The following is a 21,560-nucleotide window of genomic DNA, read 5'->3' on the forward strand; positions in this document are numbered from 1 at the left end:
TTAATTCGTAAATCTTTGGGTTCCACGAAGAAGAGTATGGAGTGGAAGATGACTAATCAAATCGTATTTCCAGAAACGTTTAGAGTAAAGGTAATGGAACTTGCTCATAACAACCTATTTGCAGGACATTTAGGCATAAGTAAGACCTTTTATAGAATAGCTAGCAATTTCTTTTGGCCAAAAATGGAGAGCATTAAAAGATTTTGTAAGGAATGCCATGAATGTCAGATGGTAGAAAAGTAAATAAGCCCATCCCAAAAAGCCCGTTACAACTAATATTATCAGTAGAAGAACCTTTCCATATTTCTTATTAGATATAGTTGGGCCTTTGCCTGTAGCCACGTCAGGAGTTAAGTATTTAACTATTTTTGATAGAGTAAGCAGGTATCCTGGGAGGCTATACCCATAAAATCGGCAACGACTAGTCATTGTAAGGCATTTAATAAATTTCTTTTCAAGTAAAGGTTTACCAAAGACAACTCAAACAGATCAAGGGTCAATTTTCACCTCGGACCAGTTTAAGAAGTGGTTAAGTGACTTTAGAATAGAGCATAAATTATCTAGCCCGTACCAATTCTGAATCTCAAGGTACAATAGAAAGGTTTCATCAAACCTGAAAACTATGCTTAAGAAGTTTTGTTTGGATAAACGCAACCTTTGGTTCGAGAACTTGCCGTACTTTGTTATTTTTGCAATTCGTTCAGTACCTAATGATAGTTTGGGAAATTTCACCTTTTGATATGATTTATGGTCATACTGTAAGGGGCCCGTTAGAAACAATTAGAGAAGGTTGGGAAGAAGAGCAGAGTGAAACTGATATTGTAGAATGGTTTTCTGATAATAAAAGTAAATTGTATAAAGCATGGGAATTTGCTAAAAAGCACTTGGCTCATTCACAAAAGAGTATGAAGGAAAAATTTGATGTCAAAGCAGTGAATAGAAGTTTTAAGGAAGGAGAGACTTAGTATTGTTATTGCTTACAAAACGAGTAATATTATGAGAGTAAATTTAGGTCCATATTCAGTAATTAAAAAGATTAATAATACAAATTATGTAATTTCAACTCCTGATCAAGAAAAACAAATGGTAGTTCATATTAATACAGTTCAAAGCACCACGTGGTGAAGTAAAGCCTACAAATGTAGTGAAAGTGATTCAAGATGAAGTGTATCCCATTGTTGATGTGTCTTTAAAAAGAAATTCTGAAATTTTAAATAACTTGGATATTAAGTTAGCTCATCTGCAACCAGATTTAAGAGAAGAAATGAAGGATATTATTTTGGAACATGCCAGTATTTTTGGAGATAACCCTGGCAGAACTAGTGTAACTACACACGATATAAAGTTAGAGAGTGATGTAAGACCAATTAAACAACATCCTTATCATATGAATCCTTTAAAGAAAGAACTTGTTAAAAAAGAGGTGGATTATATGTTAAAAAACAAATTAATTTCTCCCAGTAATAGCCCTTGGTCATCACTTTCAGTACATATTAGTGCCTAAACCGATGGAGAAGTGAGGTTATGTGGACTATCGGAAGGTGAATAAGGTAATCAGCCAGATACTTATCCACTACCCAGGTTAGAGGATTGCGTAGATCGGATGGGATGTTCTAAATATTTAACAAAAATTGATTTGTGTAAAGGGTATTGGCAAGTTCCATTAACAGAAAACGCCAAGAGTATTTCTGCATTTGTGACAAGTGATGGATTGTTTGAGTGTCAAGTAATGCCGTTTGGGATTAAAAACGCAGTCTAACTTTTAAAGATTAATGAATAATGTTATGAACCAACTTAGAGAATTGTATAGTATATATAGATGACGTAGTGGTATATGATGATTCTTGGGAAGAGCATAAGAAACATGTGAAAGCTTTGTTTGTAGCTTTGAAAGAAGCCAATATAAATGTGAATTTAAAAATCGATTTTTGTAAGGCTCATAACGAATATCTGGGACATATTATACGATACCAGAAGCGCCTAAGGATAGTGATATCAAGGCAATTTTGAATTTTGAAAATCCTAAGTCCCGTAAAAATATTCGACAGTTTCTTGGGTTAGTTGGTTTTTAAAGGAAATTTGTTCCCAATTTATCTGAAGTAGCGGTCCCATTAACTAATCTGTTAAAGAAGAACGTTAAGTTTGCATGGACTAGTGGATGTCAAGATTCTTTTGAAAAGTTGAAGTCTGTACTAATTAGTAAACCGATACTTAAAAACCCTAACTTTTTAGATCCTTTCATACTAACAGTGGATGCTTCAGATTATGGCATTGGAGCAGTGTTGTCACAAAAAGATAATAATGGGGTTGAGCATCCTGTATCATATTACTCCCATAAGCTTACAGATGCCCAACGTAAATACTCTGTAATTGAAAAGGAAACTTTGGCTTTGTGGTCGGCTATTCAACATTATGAGGTCTATCTAACTGGCAATGCTCATGTAATTAAAGTCAGGACCGACATTAACCCTTTAAAGTTCTTGAGCCAATTTAAAAATAAGAACCAGAGGTTAACACGCTGGTTTCGTATTTACAGCAGTTCAACTTAAATTTGCCGAGGACTGAAAAGACAACGTAGTAGCAGATGCGTTGTCCCGATTGTAAATATTATTGGTTGTAAGAAAGCTAGGATTGTTAATGTTAAGGTGTTTAAAATTTATTGATCCATGTATACAATAAGAATTGTAGATACTGTATTTAAAGTAATATTATATCCCAGTAATTTTGATACTTGTCAAATGAGTTTATAATTTATAAAGTAAAAATTTTTTTTTTAAAAGAATTTTTCATAGTAGTATGGGGGTGTTACGAACTTTAGTAAAAATTCCATTGTTTATAACTGTACTCTAGCCAAGAGATGGCGTTGGTATCGGACGTCTGTCGTTGTTCCTGTTTCTTTTCTTTAAGATCCTTACAGACGTTTGAGTACCGTAAAGTTCGTAATTGTTGAGTAAGATATTGTTTGTTTAACAACCAATCACCTTTGTTTTTATGTTTTCTATTCGAGATACCGAGTGGAAGTGGACGCTCAAGTGAGAAGTCTAGTTAAGCAGTACCACAGAAGGTATCGGTGGATATAGTTGGATCCTGATACAGAGGCCAGAAGTTAAGAGTTTGTCCACCTGTGGTGAGACGATGGTTTGAACGGAGAGAAGGGAATTGTGTGCTGGTTAACAGGAAGGGTTATATGAATGTATTAATTATGTCCATATTGTGCCCTGAGGATTTGGGTAAAAGTATACTGTTTTTAATATGCACGGTAGAAGGAGTAAGCCTGGAATTAGATAATTCATTTGTGATTGTGTGGCTTCAGAGTTTCTGTCGTGATAGTCTGTGTTTTGTATAACTCGTACAGCTGGGTACGTTGTTATCATTTAAGATCGAGGGTGTAGAAAGCCTTTGATGGTGTTGGTCCAGGTATTGGCCAATGTGTTTCCACAGTTAATGGTGCTTGTGGTACTTAATGTTTTGGCACATTCCCTCTCTCCCGTTGTATTTAGTAAGTTTGGACCTAAATGAAGAAGCACACATAACTGTCGTACTGGTTCTTGTAGGGATAATTCTTGTAAAGTAACTCGTAAAGTAACTCATAAACGCAAACTCTTAAAAGTAACTATCACCATCGTATAAGTTTGTACTGGGATCCTCACTACTTAATTGATAATAGTTAACTTTTGAACCGTTTAGTTATCAACCTGTTATATTCATTTAGTAATCTTATGTTTATATCCATAATCGTTCTTTTGATACTCAACTGAGTACTTGAAAAGGTTAAGGATTGGGGAAAAGTAATTGTTGGAAGACCTTGATTATATGTTACTCATAGCTCTATTTAATTTCGTTGGATAATTTTATAATAAATTGTTACTGGTTTTTTTGTAGTAGTTTTATGTATCCTTTCCATTATTGGTGCACAGAAAGTTTAAGGGTTGATCAGCAGAGCAGTATACTCCTGTTGGTGACAATATTCCTTGTGTATACATATTCTTTAAAGTACTTAATTGAGTAATAATGATTTTATTTTAAAGAATGGAAGAATCCTGCAGTTATTCAATGAAATGTGTAATTAGAAAGTTTCATGACTTAAGTGATTGACATAAAATTGTATTTAGAGAGTTCATATGGAGAATAAACGTTGCATATCAAATAAGTGAAATCGTAACATAAAAGAAAGTGGCATCCTCAGCGGGATGTAAAAAAACTTCTTTCTAATGAACACCTTAATATTCTTTGAAGCCTGAATTTCAAGTCAATGGCCCCTGAGGAGGGCTTGTGCCATATGGATAGGGTTCGTCTTCTCAATAATAATAATAATAATAATAATAATAATAATAATAATAATAATAATAATAAATAATAATACGGAAAATCTGATATAATTGACCATTTCCATTGCTGTTCGACCCTCACAGTGAGAGGGAGGTGTGTTCGACAATTACTGTTAATTTGTCTGTCCATCTCTGTCTCTGTTGCTTTCCAATTTACTTTCGAATTTGGACGGAATTCTGTCGACAGGCGAGTTGGCACTGGATGTATGTGGTTCTACTGATATTAAATCTCTGCGATATTTTTGAAGTTGTTCAATAATGACAGAAGGTTAGATTTCGAGATAAATTCGGATCTGGATGGAAATCCTGGATTTATCTTCTGGATTCTATTGATACTTTGTGGATTGTTGATGGATTTTGGAGAACGTTTCTTCAGTCTTTAAAAAAAAGTCATTCCTTTCTCGCTGGTGACCGAATGTGGCTGTATACAACTAGTCATTTCAATTCTTTTAATGTGTTGATAATGTGCTACAAGTAATTTGAAATATGATATAAATTTCGCATAGATAAAATACATAAATTTAGAATACCTATCTGCTATTCAAAATAAAGTTGTAGAAACTTACCTCAACATAGTAAAATAAAAAAACAGTAAACTTGATCTTAACGAAATCTGAGTTTAATAAAAATATTAATATTTAAATGAATTCTTTTGGAAATATTTCTTCATATAGCCAGCCATTAGCGTTGTAAAGCAATATTTATTTTGAGAACACTTGACTGGACTGACATCTTCCAAAGCAAAAAGAGGAAGGAGGAAGGAGGAAGGAGGAAGAAGGAAGGCTCTTATGGAGGCTCATTTATTTGTGCCGCCATCAGGTTCCTTGAAGCAGGGTCGTGCTCATCACGAGGCACCAGGGCCTGTCTTTGTCAATATATTATCATCATGCTATGAATCTCTATAGATACACAGATGTAAGCAACAGATGCGCGCACGTACACAAACACATACAACACGCACACACATATATATCTGTTGAAAGGATTCAGTGAACATTGCAGTGAAATGTAGAGCTGTTTCTAGATACGAGATTGCAGCGACGCTAGTTTAAGATACTCCAATATAAAGAATGCAGCCTATAATAAACTTTTCGGTTATCATTATTGTAATAGGTTTCTCTACTATTACACACACACACAGTCACACACACACACACACACACACACACACACACACACACACATATATATATATATATATATATATATATATATATATATATATATATATATATATATATGATATATATATCACTTTTGTACGTGATTCATTTATCACACATTACTACAGGTGAAAAATAAGAAACGGGGTGTAGGTCCTGACCGGAAAGACTTTATTTCCAAGCCATTGACGAAGGACTGATACAGAGTGTGAGAAGTCACAAATATATATACTACAAGAACAGTACTGACGAACATACAAAACCGTTAGAGGCTCCATATCCCCACTCAGGCCGGTGTCGAGGTAGGAGTGGCCTTTAAAACTCATTTGGCTAAAAATCACAATAGACTCTCAGGGGACTTTGCTGATAAACAGACCATACCCCACCTCAGATCCACACCTGACAGGTGTCATGGAGGCGGAGTTTGGAAACTCATTAACATTACTACCCTCGTACTGTGTTTACAAATATGATAATCCTATTTTCATACATCTCTACTGCCTACCTTAAAGTTTAAACAATTTACAAATTTCTTTTGATATTAAAGGATCAAGTTTATACATTCCTTGACTGATATTCATATTATGGTTGTAACTTTTTCTTTTATGAAGCTAGATTCAATGATGTTCCTTTCAGTGCATTATTAGAATATACAATCCTTTTGCCCTTCCCAGTTGATAGCATGATTGTTCTCACTAACATGTACAAATATACCACTGTTCCCTTGTGCATATCTCACACATTTCTTATGTTGTTCAATTCTTTTTCCAGTGCTTTCCGGTTTGGCCAATATAAAAGTTGTCACAAGACTTACACGGAATTTTATATACACACCCTTTAATATTGTCTGGGGAGTTCTTGATAAGTACATTTTCATTGTTGTATTGTTCTTAAATGCGACATTAACACAAAATTCTTAAGAAGATGAGGGATATCTTTCATACTATTATTATAAGGCAGAACAAGCAAATTTTTTTGTGTTGTAAGGTTCTTTCTGGTTTTGATACATAGTCTTTTTGCCCTTCAAATGCACTGTTTAATACACTATCAGGATATTTCAATTTTTGCCTGCATTCCTAATCTTATCTATTTCATCATCAATATATTCAGGGCTACATACCCGTAATGCTCTTAAAAACATAGATGAAAACACTGACTTTTTAACCTTATTGCTTTGTCCAGAATAGAAATGCACATAGGAAGAAATATTAGTGGGTTTTCTATACACACTATATTTAAACCCACTACTATTTCTTCGTATGAGGACATCCAGAAACGGTAAGCACCCATCATTTTCCATTTCCATCGTGAATTTAATTGATGGTACTAATTGATTTAGCTTAGCAAAAAGTTTTTACATCTTGGTTCCTGGCCATACACAAATTATGTCGTCAACATACCTAAACCATGTTACATTACGTGGGATTATGTTGTTTAATATCTTCTTTTCAAAAATTCCATATATAAGTTACTTAACACTGGGGATAGAGGGTTTCCCATTGCCATACCAAAATTTTGTGAGTAAAATTTACCATTAAATTCAAATTTACAATCTTTTACACATAATTTAATCAGTTCAATTAAAGTACTTTTAGAAAATGGGATATCCAGCTGTGTGTTCTCTAACAATTCAGATAAAAACTTCATCAGATCATCTATTGGCACCTTTGTGAATAGTGATACAACATCAAAACTTACAAGCCTGGATTCACTATTAATCTCTACACTATTTAGTTTATTTATCAGGTCCACATTATTCTTGATATTTGCATTTGAGATGGTACCTACTAATGGGTTGAGAATATCTACTAAGTACTTCGCTAGCTTGTATGATGCGGAACCAACTGAACTGATAATTGGCCTGGCAGGAAAGTTTGCTTTGTGAGTTTTTATTGTACCATACATGTATGGTAGCGATGGAGAGGTCACACACAACTTCTTTATAAGGCTTTCGTTACCTTTTAACAGGTTTTTCACTTTCTTATTGAAACCACTATTCACATTGTCTATCGGGTTCTTATTTAATTCTTTATATGTGTTATCATCACCTAAAAGATTTTGCATTTTTTCTATATATTCACTTTTATTTAAAATTACAAGGGCGCCTGATTTATCTGCTTTTGTCATGTGTATATTTTTATCTTTTTTCAGTTCATTAATAGCAACCATAAATCTTTTGGGGACGTTTGTGGTGTCTGATTTTTCATACTTCCATAAATCACTCCCTTAATCATGTTCACTTCTTCATTCGTTAAATCACTATATTTTTCCAAATTACACAGTCCTTTAGTTATTTCCACACTGTTCCTTCCGCCAGGAGATAAAGCAAAGTTTAAACCGTAGCCTAAGGCACTAGTTACATTTCTATCCAGCTGTTTGTTTGATAAGTTGACGACACATTCATGATTGGCGTTGTTGGTCCAAGGGTTTCTTTCAATCAACAGTTTCATTTTATTATCGTGTTTCCGTTTCAGTTTCCGATACACTTGATTCCTCATCTTCACATGACAATATTCACGTAGGGAATCTCTCCAATCTGGTGGTATTGAAGCTTCAAAATGTCGTCTTTTCCTCGTGAGATCTTCAAAATTCTTTTGGTTTCCAATGTTTTGGTGTTGATATGTTTTTCCAATATGGCACGTTGTATTTCACCGAAGGGTTGGTCTTCTAATTTCAGCAAGGAATTGGTTATGAACGATCTTGGTATCACTTGTTCATCCCGACATTCACGTAAAAACCGCAGGTGTTCCTTGTTGGTATGAGCTTGAGTGAGGGCGTCGGCAAATTCTCTGACGGCATATTCCAAGATGGGGAAAAGAACACAGAAAAGATCGGAAGGAGCGCGTGGTATCCATTGATGATTATTATCACTTTTGTACGTGATTCATTTATCACACATTACCACAGGTGAAAAATAAAACCTGGGTGTAGGTCCTGACCGGTTTCGACTTTATTTCAAGCCATTGACGAAGGACTGATACAGAGTGTGAGAAGTCACAAATATATACTACAAGAACAGTACTGACGAACATACAAAACCGTTAGAGGCTCCCATATCCCCACTCAGGCCGGTGTCGAGGTAGGAGTGGCCTTTAAAACTCATTTGGCTAAAAATCACAATAGACTCTCAGGGGACATTGCTGATAAACAGACCATACCCCACCTCAGATCCACACCTGACAGGTGTCATGGAGGTGAGTTTGAAACTCATTAACATTACTACCCTCATTACTGTGTTTACAAATATGATAATCCTATTTTCTACATCTCTACTGCCTACCTTAAAGTTTAAACAATTTACAAATTTCTTTTGATATTAAAGGATCAAGTTTATACATTCCTTGACTGATATTCATATTATGGTTGTAACTTTCTTTTATGAAGCTAGATTCAATGATGTTCCTTTCCAGTGCATTATTAGAATATACAATCCTTTTTGCCCCTTCCCAGTTGATAGCATGATTGTTCTCACTAACATGTACAAATACACCACTGTTCCCTTGTGCATATCTCACACATTTCTTATGTTGTTCAATTCTTTTTTCCAGTGCTTTCCCGGTTTGGCCAATATAAAAGTTGTCACTGCCTTATAATAATAGTATGAAAGATATCCCTCATCTTCTTAAGAATTTTGGTGTTAATGTCGCATTTAAGAACAATACAACAATGAAAAATGTACTTATCAAGAACTCCCCAGACAATATTAAAGGGTGTGTATATAAAATTCCGTGTAAGTCTTGTGACAACTTTTATATTGGCCAAACCGGGAAAGCACTGAAAAAGAATTGAACAACATAAGAAATGTGTGAGATATGCACAAGGGAACAGTGGTATATTTGTACATGTTAGTGAGAACAATCATGCTATCAACTGGGAAGGGGCAAAAGGATTGTATATTCTAATAATGCACTGGAAAGGAACATCATTGAATCTAGCTTCATAAAAGAAAGTTACAACCATAATATGAATATCAGTCAAGGAATGTATAAACTTGATCCTTTAATATCAAAAGAAATTTGTAAATTGTTTAAACTTTAAGGTAGGCAGTAGAGATGTATGAAAATAGGATTATCATATTTGTAAACACAGTACGAGGGTAGTAATGTTAATGAGTTTCCAAACTCCGCCTCCATGACACCTGTCAGGTGTGGATCTGAGGTGGGGTATGGTCTGTTTATCAGCAATGTCCCTGAGAGTCTATTGTGATTTTTAGCCAAATGAGTTTTAAAGGCCACTCCTACCTCGACACCGGCCTGAGTGGGGATATGGAGCCTCTAACGGTTTTGTATGTTCGTCAGTACTGTTCTTGTAGTATATATATTTGTGACTTCTCACACTCTGTATCAGTCCTTCGTCAATGGCTTGAAATAAAGTCGAAACCGGTCAGGACCTACACCCCGTTTCTTATTTTTCACCTGTGGTAATGTGATATATATATATATATATATATATATATATATATATATATATATATATATATATATATATATATATATATATATTTGTGTAATAGTAGAGAATATCTATAACAATAACAGGCTAATAACCGAAAGTTTATAAGGGCTGCATTCTTTATATTGGAGTACCTTAAGCTAGCGTCGCTGCAATCTCGGATCTAGAAACAGCACCACATTTCACTGCAATGTTCACTGAATCCATTCAACAGATTTGACATCCTAATGTCACGCAACTGCGATTTTCCAGTCTTGACCTTTGAAACTGGCTTTCGTTTGCTCAATATATCAGTAATAATTCTTCCCTAAAGAGTCTTTACCACCAAAACTGGAACGACTCTCTCCTCTCCCCGACGGTTCGAGTTGAATAGGAATATTTTGATAATAACTTTGTTGGGGGCAGGAGCACTTTCTTGAATGAGTTTACCCAAAAGAACATTTTCCATTAGCTTAGTTTCGTGGGAATGGAGACTTAGAATAGCCATGTTTATAACAGGATAAATATATTTTAGTCATCTCTTATTTGAAGATCTTGGCAAAATCAAGGCGCGATTCTTTTTTGTTCTTTTTAACTGAAGACGAAGAAATGAGATTGATTTTTCGACAGTGAAGCCTCCATGTTAGGAAAGATCTATTTGATTGTCTGCTGTCGCCTCGATTGAGAAAATAAATAAATAAATAAATAAATAAATAAATAAATAAATAAATAAATAAATAAATAAATAAATAAATAAATAAATAAGAGAAAATAGAGAGAAAAGAAGAATCTTTCTACAGAAAACAAACAAAACAAAGGATTCAACTTCTTCTTCTTCTTCTTTACGTAAAGCCCAGGAGCGAAATGAGAACAGCTCACGCAAACACGAACAGAAAATTGCGATGCTAATGCAAATTACGCTCACTCAAAACACGCTCTCTCTGTCTGTCTGTCTGTCTCTCTCTCTCTCTCTCTCTCTCTCTCTCTCTCTCGCCTTCTGTCACCCGTGCCACCTGGCGTCGCCTTCTCTACTACTTATAGCAACGAGGAGTCGATCGCGTGTTTTCGCAAGGTCGTCAATTCTCTGCAAATCTCCGGCATTTGAGAATGATTGGCTGTTACCACAGGACTCTTCGTCTTGAAATTATATATATATATATATATATATATATATATATATATATATATATATATATATATATATATATATATATATATATATATATATATATATATATATATATATATATATATATATATATATATATATATATATATATATATATATATATATATATATATATATATATATATGTATATATATATATATATATATATATATATATATATATATATATATATATATATATATATATATATATATATATATATATATATATATATATATATATATATATATATATATATATATATATATATATATATATATATATATATATATATATATATATATATATATATATATATATATATATATATATATATATATATATATATATATATATAATATATATATATATATATAATATATATACATATATATACAGTATATATATTGTAAAGATTAGCGCCAAAATACGCTATGAAAGCGCCCGCCTTTCTGCATTCCTCGGCCGATAGATAGGCCTCTGTCTATTTTGAACCTGGGAGAAGTAGTGAATACTGGTTCGGGGTAGTTTGAACCAGAAGTCGGGGGGGTTATACTCAAGATGTAATCTTTTTGCCCTGGGCAGTAAACTGGCTTTGCATCGTTTTCTTTGGTACAGGTACAGGAGAGGAAGCCGTTTTCTTTGATATAGAAGCGTGACCTGGGTCAGGACATCACCCCCCCCTACCCCTGTCCAGAAGCAATAAAAGGTCATGGGCGAGGACAGCTCTTTCTCACACACAGCCAGTAGTTAAAGTAAGGAGGTCACGAGTGCAGACCTCGCTCTTTCGCTCGCCGTCACGTGGAAGTCAGCTGCCCTTTGTTCCATGCCCTGACCCACGTGGCCCTCAAAGACTGCAAGTGGGGATTGCAAGTCCCAACAGCGAGCTGATACTCAACTGCGGCCTTTTCATCATCCCAAGGGCGCCGTTTTCCGCCCCAATCTACGACTTGAAGCAGTACCTTGGTGAGGGAGGCCCTTTTGTCGATGCTCCCACACGTGGTCTCTGGCAGAAGACGCCGCTGGACGCCGACGTCAGCCTTACGCCCCTACAATGTGGAAAAGCACCCAAAACGAGTTGCTAGTCACGTTACTTCGCCCTTGTGCATTGATTAACTTCTGGGCCTATAACTTTGTATTCCCTGATGTTTCTTGGTTTAATCCCGGCCCACGTGTTCACTGCTTCTTTCCTCTGAGTCACAAGTAACGCCTCGGGGAGTCCTTGGCGCCTTCCGCACACACCCGAGTAATTCATTCCCCAAATTCCAGCATTAGATTTGTAACCTAGGTCCTAATATCGTTTCAGAAGGACGATCGTAGCAGAATTATCCTTGGTCCATGTTCCTGGCATTCCCAAGCTCCCCCCCACCCCCTTCGGGAGGACTTCTGCAGCAGCAATTTAACGTGTTTCAGTTCATTTCCCCTTTGATCTTGTGTGTTATGAAAATATGCCTGTTTTTGTATCCACTTGTTTCACGCACTTCCCTTTGAGTAAGAGCCCTCCGCTCCTTGTATCACTCCTATTAGTTTGTGTTTTATATGTCCTGGTTATCTTGCAAGGCCATTTTAGAGTAAAGTAATAAATGTGGAGTGATAAGAACCACCTGCACCAGGAAACATATAAGTATATATATATATATATATATATATATATATATATATATATATATATATATATATATATATATATATATATATATATATTATAAATAAATATATATATATATATATATATATATATATATATGTATATATATATATATATATATATATATATATATATATATATATATATATATATATATATATATATATATATATATATATATATATATATATATATATATATATATCTATATATATATATATATATATATATATATATATATATATATATATATATATATATATATATATATATATATATATATATATATATATATATATATATATATATATATATATATATATATATATATATATATATATATATATATATATATATATATATATATATATATATATATATATATATATATATATATATATATATATATATATGTATATATGTATATATATATATATATATATATATATATATATATATATATATATATATATATATATATATATATATATATATATATATATATATATATATATATATATATATATATATATATATATATATATATATATATATATATATATATATATCTTTCTTTTCCTTTTAACATTTTATTCCCATTTTTGTATGGGGTAAGCACGATGCCTTCTTTTGAAGGACTTTTGATTTGGCTTTGGGGTAGACCTGTGGTCTCGATCGGCTGCCCTGCCTGACATCGCTTAGACCCCGGTACGTATGTTTCATGTATCATACCAGACCCAACGCCCTTTCTTCCCAGCAGCGAGAAGTTATTGCGCGGGTATGGCGAGCGTTCGAGACGTGTGAGATGTTTGTTATGTTTTTAGAAGGTGTTGTAGTGACTTTGTTTTGTGTGTGTATTTAGTCTGTAACATCCATTTGCTTTTTAAGCAAACCTATCCGTTGATTACATATTTAATCCCGGGATGTCTACACGGATAGCAAAGTGTCTGCCTATATATATATATATATATATATATATATATATATATATATATATATATATATATATATATATATATATATATATATATATATATATATATATATATATATATATATATATATATATATATATATATATATATATATATATATATATATATATATATATATATATATATATATATATATATATATATATATATATATATATATATATATATATATATATATATATATATATATATATATATATATATATATATATATATATATATATATATATATATATATATATATATATATATATATATATATATATATATATATATATATATATATATATATATATATATATATATATATATATATATATATATATATATATATATATATATATATATATATATATATATATATATATATATATATATATATATATATATATATATATATATATATATATATATATATATATATATATATATATATATATATATTATATATATATATATATATATATATATATATATATATATATATATATATATATATATATATATATATATATATATATATATATATATATATTCATATATATATATATATATATATATTATATATATATATATATATATATTATATTTATATATATATATATATATATATATATATATATATATATATATATATATATATATATATATATATATATATATATATATATATATATATATATATATATATATATATATATATATATATATCACACATAGCCACAAGTGAAAAATAAGAAACGGGGTGTAGGTCCTGACCAGTTTCGACTTTATTTCCAAGCCATTGACGAAGGACTGATACAGAGTATGAGAAGTCACAAATATATATACTACAAGAACAGTACTGACGAACATACACAACCGTTAGAGACTACATATCCCCACTCAGGCCGGTGTCGAGGTAGGAGTGGCCTTTAAAACTCATTTGCCTAAAAATCGCAATATACTCTCAGGGGGCAATGCTGATCAACAAACCATACGCCATCTCAGATCCACACCTGACAGGTGTCGCGGAGGCGGAGTTTGGAAACTCATTAACACTACTACCCTCGTACTGTGTTTACAAATATGATAATCCTATTTTCATACATCTCTACTGCCTACCTTAAAGTTTAAACAGTTTACAAATTTCTTTTGATATTAAAGGATCAAGTTTATACATCCCCTGACTGATATTCATATTATGGTTGTAAATTTCTTTTATAAAGCTAGATTCAATGATATTTCTTTCCAGTGCATTATTAGAATATACAATCCTTTTTGCCCCTTCCCAGTTGATAGCATGATTGTTCTCACTAACATGTACAAATATACCACTGTTCCCCTGTGCATATCTTACACATTTCTTATGCTGTTCAATTCTTTTTTCCAGTGCTTTCTCGGTTTGGCCAATATAAAAGCTGTCACAAGACTTACACCGAATTTTATATACACACCCTTTAGTATTGTCAGGGGAGTTCTTGATAAGTACATTTTTCATTGTTTTATTGTTCTTAAATGCGACATTAACACCAAAATTCTTAAGAAGATGAGGGATATCTTTCATATTATTATTATAAGGCAGAACAAGCAAATTTTTTGTGTTGTAAGGTTCTTTCTGTTTTTGATACATAGTCTTTTTTGCCGCTTCAAATGCACTGTTTAATACACTATCAGGATATTTCATTTTCTTGCCTGCATTCCTAATATTATCTATTTCATCATCAATATATTCATGTTGGTTCCCTGGCCATACACAAATTATGTCGTCAACATACCTAAACCATGTTACATTACGTGGGATTATGTTGTTTATCTTCTTTTCAAAAAATTCCATATATACGTTACTTAACACTGGGGATAGAGGGTTTCCTATTGCCATACCAAAATAAGAACCCGTTAGACAATGTGAATAGTGGTTTCAATAAGAAAGTGAAAAACCTGTTAAAAGGTAACGAAAGCCTTATAAAGAAGTTGTGTGTGACCTCTCCATCGCTACCATACATGTATGGTACAATAAAAACTCACAAAAAACTTTCTGAAAAATTCCACTTTGTTTATAACTGTACTCTAGCCAAGAGATGGCGTTGGTATCGGACGTCTGTCGTTGTTCCTGTTTCTTTTCTTTAAGATCCTTACAGACGTTTGAGTACCGTAAAGTTCGTAATTGTTGAGTAAGATATTGCTTGTTTAACAACTAATCCCCTTGTTTTTATGTTTTCTATTCGAGATACCGAGTGGAAGTGGACGGCTCGCGAGAAGTCTAGTTAAGCAGTACGACAGAAGGTATCGGTGGATATAGTTGATCCTGATACAGAGGCCAGAAGCAAGAGTTTGTCCACCTGTGGTGAGACGATGGTTTAAACGGAGAGAAGGGAATTGTGTGCTGGTTAACAGGAAGGGGTTATATGAATGTATTGACCATGGTCTGATATTGTGCCCTGAGGATTTGGGTAAAGTATACTGTTTTTACTATGCGACGGTAGAAGGAGTAAGCCTGGAATTAGGATAATTCATTTGTGATTGTGTGGCTTAAGAGTTTCCTTCGTCGTGATAGTCTGTGTTTTTGTTTAACTCGTGTACAGCTGGGTATGCTGTTGTCATTTAAGATCGAGGGTGTAGAAAGCCTTTGATGGTGTTGGTCCAGGTATTGGCCAATGTGTTTCCACAGTTAATGGTGCTTGTGGTAATTTAATGTTTTGGCACATTCCTCTCTCCCGTTGTATTTGTAAGCTCTGGACCTAAAATTGTTATTATTGATAACTGTCGTACTGTCTCCGGTAGAGTAATTCTTGTAAAGTAACTCGTAAAGTAACTCATAAACGCAACTCTTAAAGTAACTATCACCATCGTATAAGTTTGTACTGGGATCCTCATCATTTAATTGATAATAGTTAACTTTGAACCGTTTAGTTAATAACCTGTTATGTATTCATTTAGTAACCTTATGTTTATATCCATAATCGTTCTTTTGATACTCGACTGAGTACTTGAAAAGGTTAAGGATTGGGGAAAAGTAATTGTTGGAAGACCTTGATTATGTTACTCATAGTTCTATTTAATTTCGTTGGATAATTTTATAATAGTTATTGGTTTTTTGTAGTAGTTTTATGTATCCTCTTTTGTATTCCATTATTGGTGCACAGAAAGTTTAAGGGTTGATCAGCAGGAGCAGTATACTCTAAGGTAACAATATTCCTGTGTATACATATTCTTTTAAAGTACTTAATTCGAGTAATAATGATTTAACTTTAAAGAATGGAAAGAATCCCGCAGTTATTCAATGAAATGTAATTAGAAAGTTTCATGACTTAAGTGATTGACATAAAATTGTATTTAGAGAGTTCATATGGAGAATAAACGTTGCATATCAAATAAGTGAAATCGTAACATAAAAGAAAGTGGCATCCTCAGCGGGATGTAAAAAAAACTAAAAGTAAGTTTTTTTTCCTTGTCTGTAAAATCGTTTTCTGTGCATTTTGTATTGGAGTGTAGAAGAGGCGTTATTTTTGCATTAAGTGTTTGTCAACATAGTAAAGATGAGTACCATTAGGATTGAGTCAATTGATGAGGTTGAGGAATTTCTAAATCGTGAAACCTATTTAGCCGACTTGCCCGGTCTGCTGAAAAGAGAGTTGCAATTGGTAGCCCAATATTTAGGTGTAAGATATACCTCCTCCACTAAGAAAGATGAAATGTTAGCTGCTATCGTTAACAAGTTACAGGAAAGTAATGAGGGAGAGGCTAGTGAAGGTGAAGATGAGGAAAGGGCGCAAGGTGATGAGTGGGCGCAAGGTGAAGGTGAAGATGCGCAAGGTGAAGGTGAAGAGGCGCAAGAGGAAAGGGCACAAGCTTTAGATATAGAAGAAAAAGTGGAAGTGAAACCAGAGTTGGGTGATGTTGAGCTTAAACGTTTACAGTTACAAGTGCAACTGAAGAAGATGGAGAAAGAGTTTAAGTTAAAGGAATTTGAATTGGAAACAAAGAGAATGGAGTTAGAATTGGCAGAAAAGGAGAAAGCAAGGAAGTTTGAACTAGAGGAAAAGGAAAGACAAAGGCAGTTTGAACTGAACTAGCAAGAGAAAGAGAGAGAAAAGAGAAAGGCAAGAGGCAAGAGAAAGAGAGAGAAAGGCAAGAGAAAAGAGAAAGGCAAAGAAAAACAAGAGAAAGAGAAAAAATGAGCTAGAAGTACTTAAGTTAGGAGGCGGTGAAAGGCCCAGTACTTTTGATCCAGTGCGAAATAGCAAGATGGTGCCTAAATTTAATGAAAAGAAGTAAATAAGTTTTTCATTGCTTTTGAGAAAATAGCAGCATCGCTTAAATGGCCAAGGGAATTTTGGGCAGTGATGGTCCAATCTGTCTTAGTTGGAAAAGCGCAAATCGCCTTTTCTACGTTGTCTTTAGAGAGGTCAAACGACTATGATGCAGTGAGAGAAGTGGTGTTAGCTGCATATAAATTAGTCCCAGAAGCCTATAGACAAAACTTTAGACAGCTAAGGAAAACTCAAGACCAGACTTATAGAGAGTTTGCACGGAACAAAGAAAGACTCTTTGTAGAATGGTGTGAATCGAGGTCAGTAGATACAAAAGAGGATCTCAAGCAGTTAATTTTATTGGAGGATTTTAAAGAGAACTTGCCTGATGAGATAAAGACCCATTTAGAAGAAAAGCAAGTAGTTTCTTTGGATTTGGCATCTACCATGGCAGACGAATATGTGTTAACCCATAAACCTGTTGTTAGAACAGTTAACCGATCTAACTTGTTTTCAGGTAAAGCCAATGTTCAACGAAAATTTTCCCACAGCAAGAACGAACCTAACGTCCAGAAAGTGCATAACACAAGTCCGACCCGGAGAGATCGAAGTAACCTGGTATGTTGGGGGTGCGGTAAGGCAGGACATGTGATAGCAATGTGTAGGAGCAGAAAGATGGACAACAAGAAAAAGGTATTGTTATTACAAACTTTAGGTCCTGTACATAATATTGTACCCAGTGAAGAAAGAGGGCGAGATTTGTTTTCACCTTACAAATCAAGTGCTAAAGTGTCCAGTTTAGACAACAAGGTGGAAATAAGTGTACAGTTATTGAGAGATACAGGCGCTTCTCAATCTTTAATCTTGAAGGATGTGTTGCCTGACAGTTTATTAGAAAGGTGTAAAGGTAATGTGATACTAGGGGTTTCCTGATACATTATATGTAGCTCCATTACTAGAGGTAGATGTAGATTCAAAGTACTACAAAGGAAATTGTATCTTAGCTATAGTAGACAAAATTCCTGTTGATGGAGTGCAGTTACTACTTGCAAACGATTTAGTATTGGGAGTGAAAAATCAATTTCCACGAGTAGAGGATGTAATGTTAAGTGAGGAAATTCAGAATGAGGAAAATGGGATTAAGTCAGAGTTGCAGGATGAGTGTAAAAGTAAAAGCATAGACTTAATTGAAGATAAGCTATATGAAGATGAACTTGGAGGGTTGTTTAATAAGGAGACTAGACCTATTCTAGTAGTAGACAATAACATTGATGAAAGGAAAGTAATTGAGGATAATGTAGGCAATCTAAATTGTACTAGAGAAAATTTGATAGAAGAGCAAAACAAAGATAAAGATTGTAATGCTTTGAAAAGGAATATGGAAGAAGGAAATAAACTAGGAAGTCAATTTTTCATGAAGAAAGGGTTATTAATTCGTAAATCTTTGGGTTCCACGAAGAAGAGTATGGAGTGGAAGATGACTAATCAAATTGTATTGCCAGAAAAGTTTAGAGTAAAGGTAATGGAACTTGCTCATAACAACCTATTTGCAGGACATTTAGGCATAAGTAAGACCTTTTATAGAATAGCTAGCAATTTCTTTTGGCCGAAAATGAAGGAGAGCATTAAAAGATTTTGTAAGGAATGCCATGAATGTCAGATGGTAGGAAAAGTAAATAAGCCCGTCCCAAAAGCTCCGTTACAACCAATATTATCAGTAGGAGAACCTTTTTCCCATATTTTATTAGATATAGTTGGGCCTTTGCCTGTAGCCACGTCAGGAGTTAAGTATTTATTAACTATTTTTGATAGAGTAAGCAGGTATCCTGAGGCTATACCCATAAAATCGGCAACGACTAAAGTCATTGTAAGGCATTTAATAAATTTCTTTTCAAGTAAAGGTTTACCAAAGACAATTCAAACAGATCAAGGGTCAATTTTCACCTCGGACCAGTTTAAGAAGTGGTTAAGTGACTTTAGAATAGAGCATAAATTATCTAGCCCGTACCACCCTGAATCTCAAGGTACAATAGAAAGGTTTCATCAAACCTTGAAAACTATGCTTAAGAAGTTTTGTTTGGATAAACGCAACCTTTGGTTCGAGAACTTGCCGTACTTGTTATTTGCAATTCGTTCAGTACCTAATGATAGTTTGGGAATTTCACCTTTTGATATGATTTATGGTCATACTGTAAGGGGCCCGTTAGAAACAATTAGAGAAGGTTGGGAAGAAGAGCAGAGTGAAACTGATATTGTAGAATGGTTTTCTGATAATAAAAGTAAATTGTATAAAGCATGGGAATTTGCTAAAAAGCACTTGGCTCATTCACAAAAGAGTATGAAGGAAAAATTTGATGTCAAAGCAGTGAATAGAAGTTTTAAGGAAGGAGACTTAGTATTGTTATTGTTTACAAAAACGAGTAATATTGGTGAGAGTAAATTTGTGGGTCCATATTCAGTAATTAAAAAGATTAATAATACAAATTATGTAATTTCAACTCCTGATCGTAAGAAAAAACAAATGGTAGTTCATATTAATATGCTCAAAGCTTATCACGTGGGTGAAGTAAAGCCTACAAATGTAGTAAAAGTAATTCAAGATGAAGTGTATCCCATTGTTGATGTGTCTTTAAAAAGAAATTCTGAAATTTTAAATAACTTGGATATTAAGTTAGCTCATCTGCAACCAGATTTAAGAGAAGAAATGAAGGATATTATTTTGGAACATGCCAGTATTTTTGGAGATAACCCTGGTAGAACTAGTGTAACTACACACGATATAAAGTTAGAGAGTGATGTAAGACCAATTAAACAACATCCTTATCATATGAATCCTTTAAAGAAAGAACTTGTTAAAAAAGAGGTGGATTATATGTTAAAAAACAAATTAATTTCTCCCAGTAATAGCCCTTGGTCATCACCAGTGTTATTAGTGCCTAAACCTGATGGAGAAGTGAGGTTATGTGTGGACTATCGGAAGGTGAATAAGGTAACTGTTTCAGATACTTATCCACTACCCAGGTTAGAGGATTGCGTAGATCGGATGGGATGTTCTAAATATTTAACAAAAATTGATTTGTGTAAAGGGTATTGGCAAGTTCCATTAACAGAAAACGCCAAGAGTATTTCTGCATTTGTGACAAGTGATGGATTGTTTGAGTGTCAAGTAATGCCGTTTGGATTAAAAACGCAGCTCAACTTTTCAAAGATTAATGAATAATGTTATAGCTAACTTAGAGAATTGTATAGTATATATAGATGACGTAGTGGTATATGATGATTCTTGGGAAGAGCATAAGAAACATGTGAAAGCTTTGTTTGTAGCTTTGAAAGAAGCCAATATAAATGTGAATTTAAAAAATCGGATTTTTGTAAGGCTTCAGTAACGTATCTGGGACATACAGTTGGTAATGGTACTGTAGCGCCTAAGGATAGTGATATCAAGGCAATTTTGAATTTTGAAAATCCTAAGTCCCGTAAAAATATTCGACAGTTTCTTGGGTTAGTTGGTTTTTAAAGGAAATTTGTTCCCAATTTATCTGAAGTAGCGGTCCCATTAACTAATCTGTTAAAGAAGAACGTTAAGTTTGCATG

The 21,560-nt window shown here is 33.3% G+C and overlaps 1 protein-coding gene across 1 annotated transcript; it reads left to right on the forward strand.

The window, feature by feature from the left end:
* The first annotated feature begins 18,059 nt into the window (after positions 1 to 18,059).
* LOC136837982 (uncharacterized) lies at positions 18,060 to 18,899 on the forward strand. The gene has a single exon (XM_067102848.1). It carries the CDS (start codon positions 18,060 to 18,062, stop codon positions 18,897 to 18,899), a length of 840 nt encoding a protein of 279 aa, XP_066958949.1.
* Positions 18,900 to 21,560: the final 2,661 nt, after the last annotated feature.

Source organism: Macrobrachium rosenbergii, unplaced genomic scaffold (genome assembly GCF_040412425.1).
Source record: "Macrobrachium rosenbergii isolate ZJJX-2024 unplaced genomic scaffold, ASM4041242v1 13905, whole genome shotgun sequence".
NCBI classification, from domain to species: Eukaryota; Metazoa; Arthropoda; class Malacostraca; order Decapoda; family Palaemonidae; genus Macrobrachium; species Macrobrachium rosenbergii.

Coding starts and splice junctions, on each gene's coding strand:
- LOC136837982 (XM_067102848.1), top strand. CDS start 18,060: ATGGTCCAATCTGTCTTAGTTGGAAAAGCGCAAATCGCCTTTTCTACG.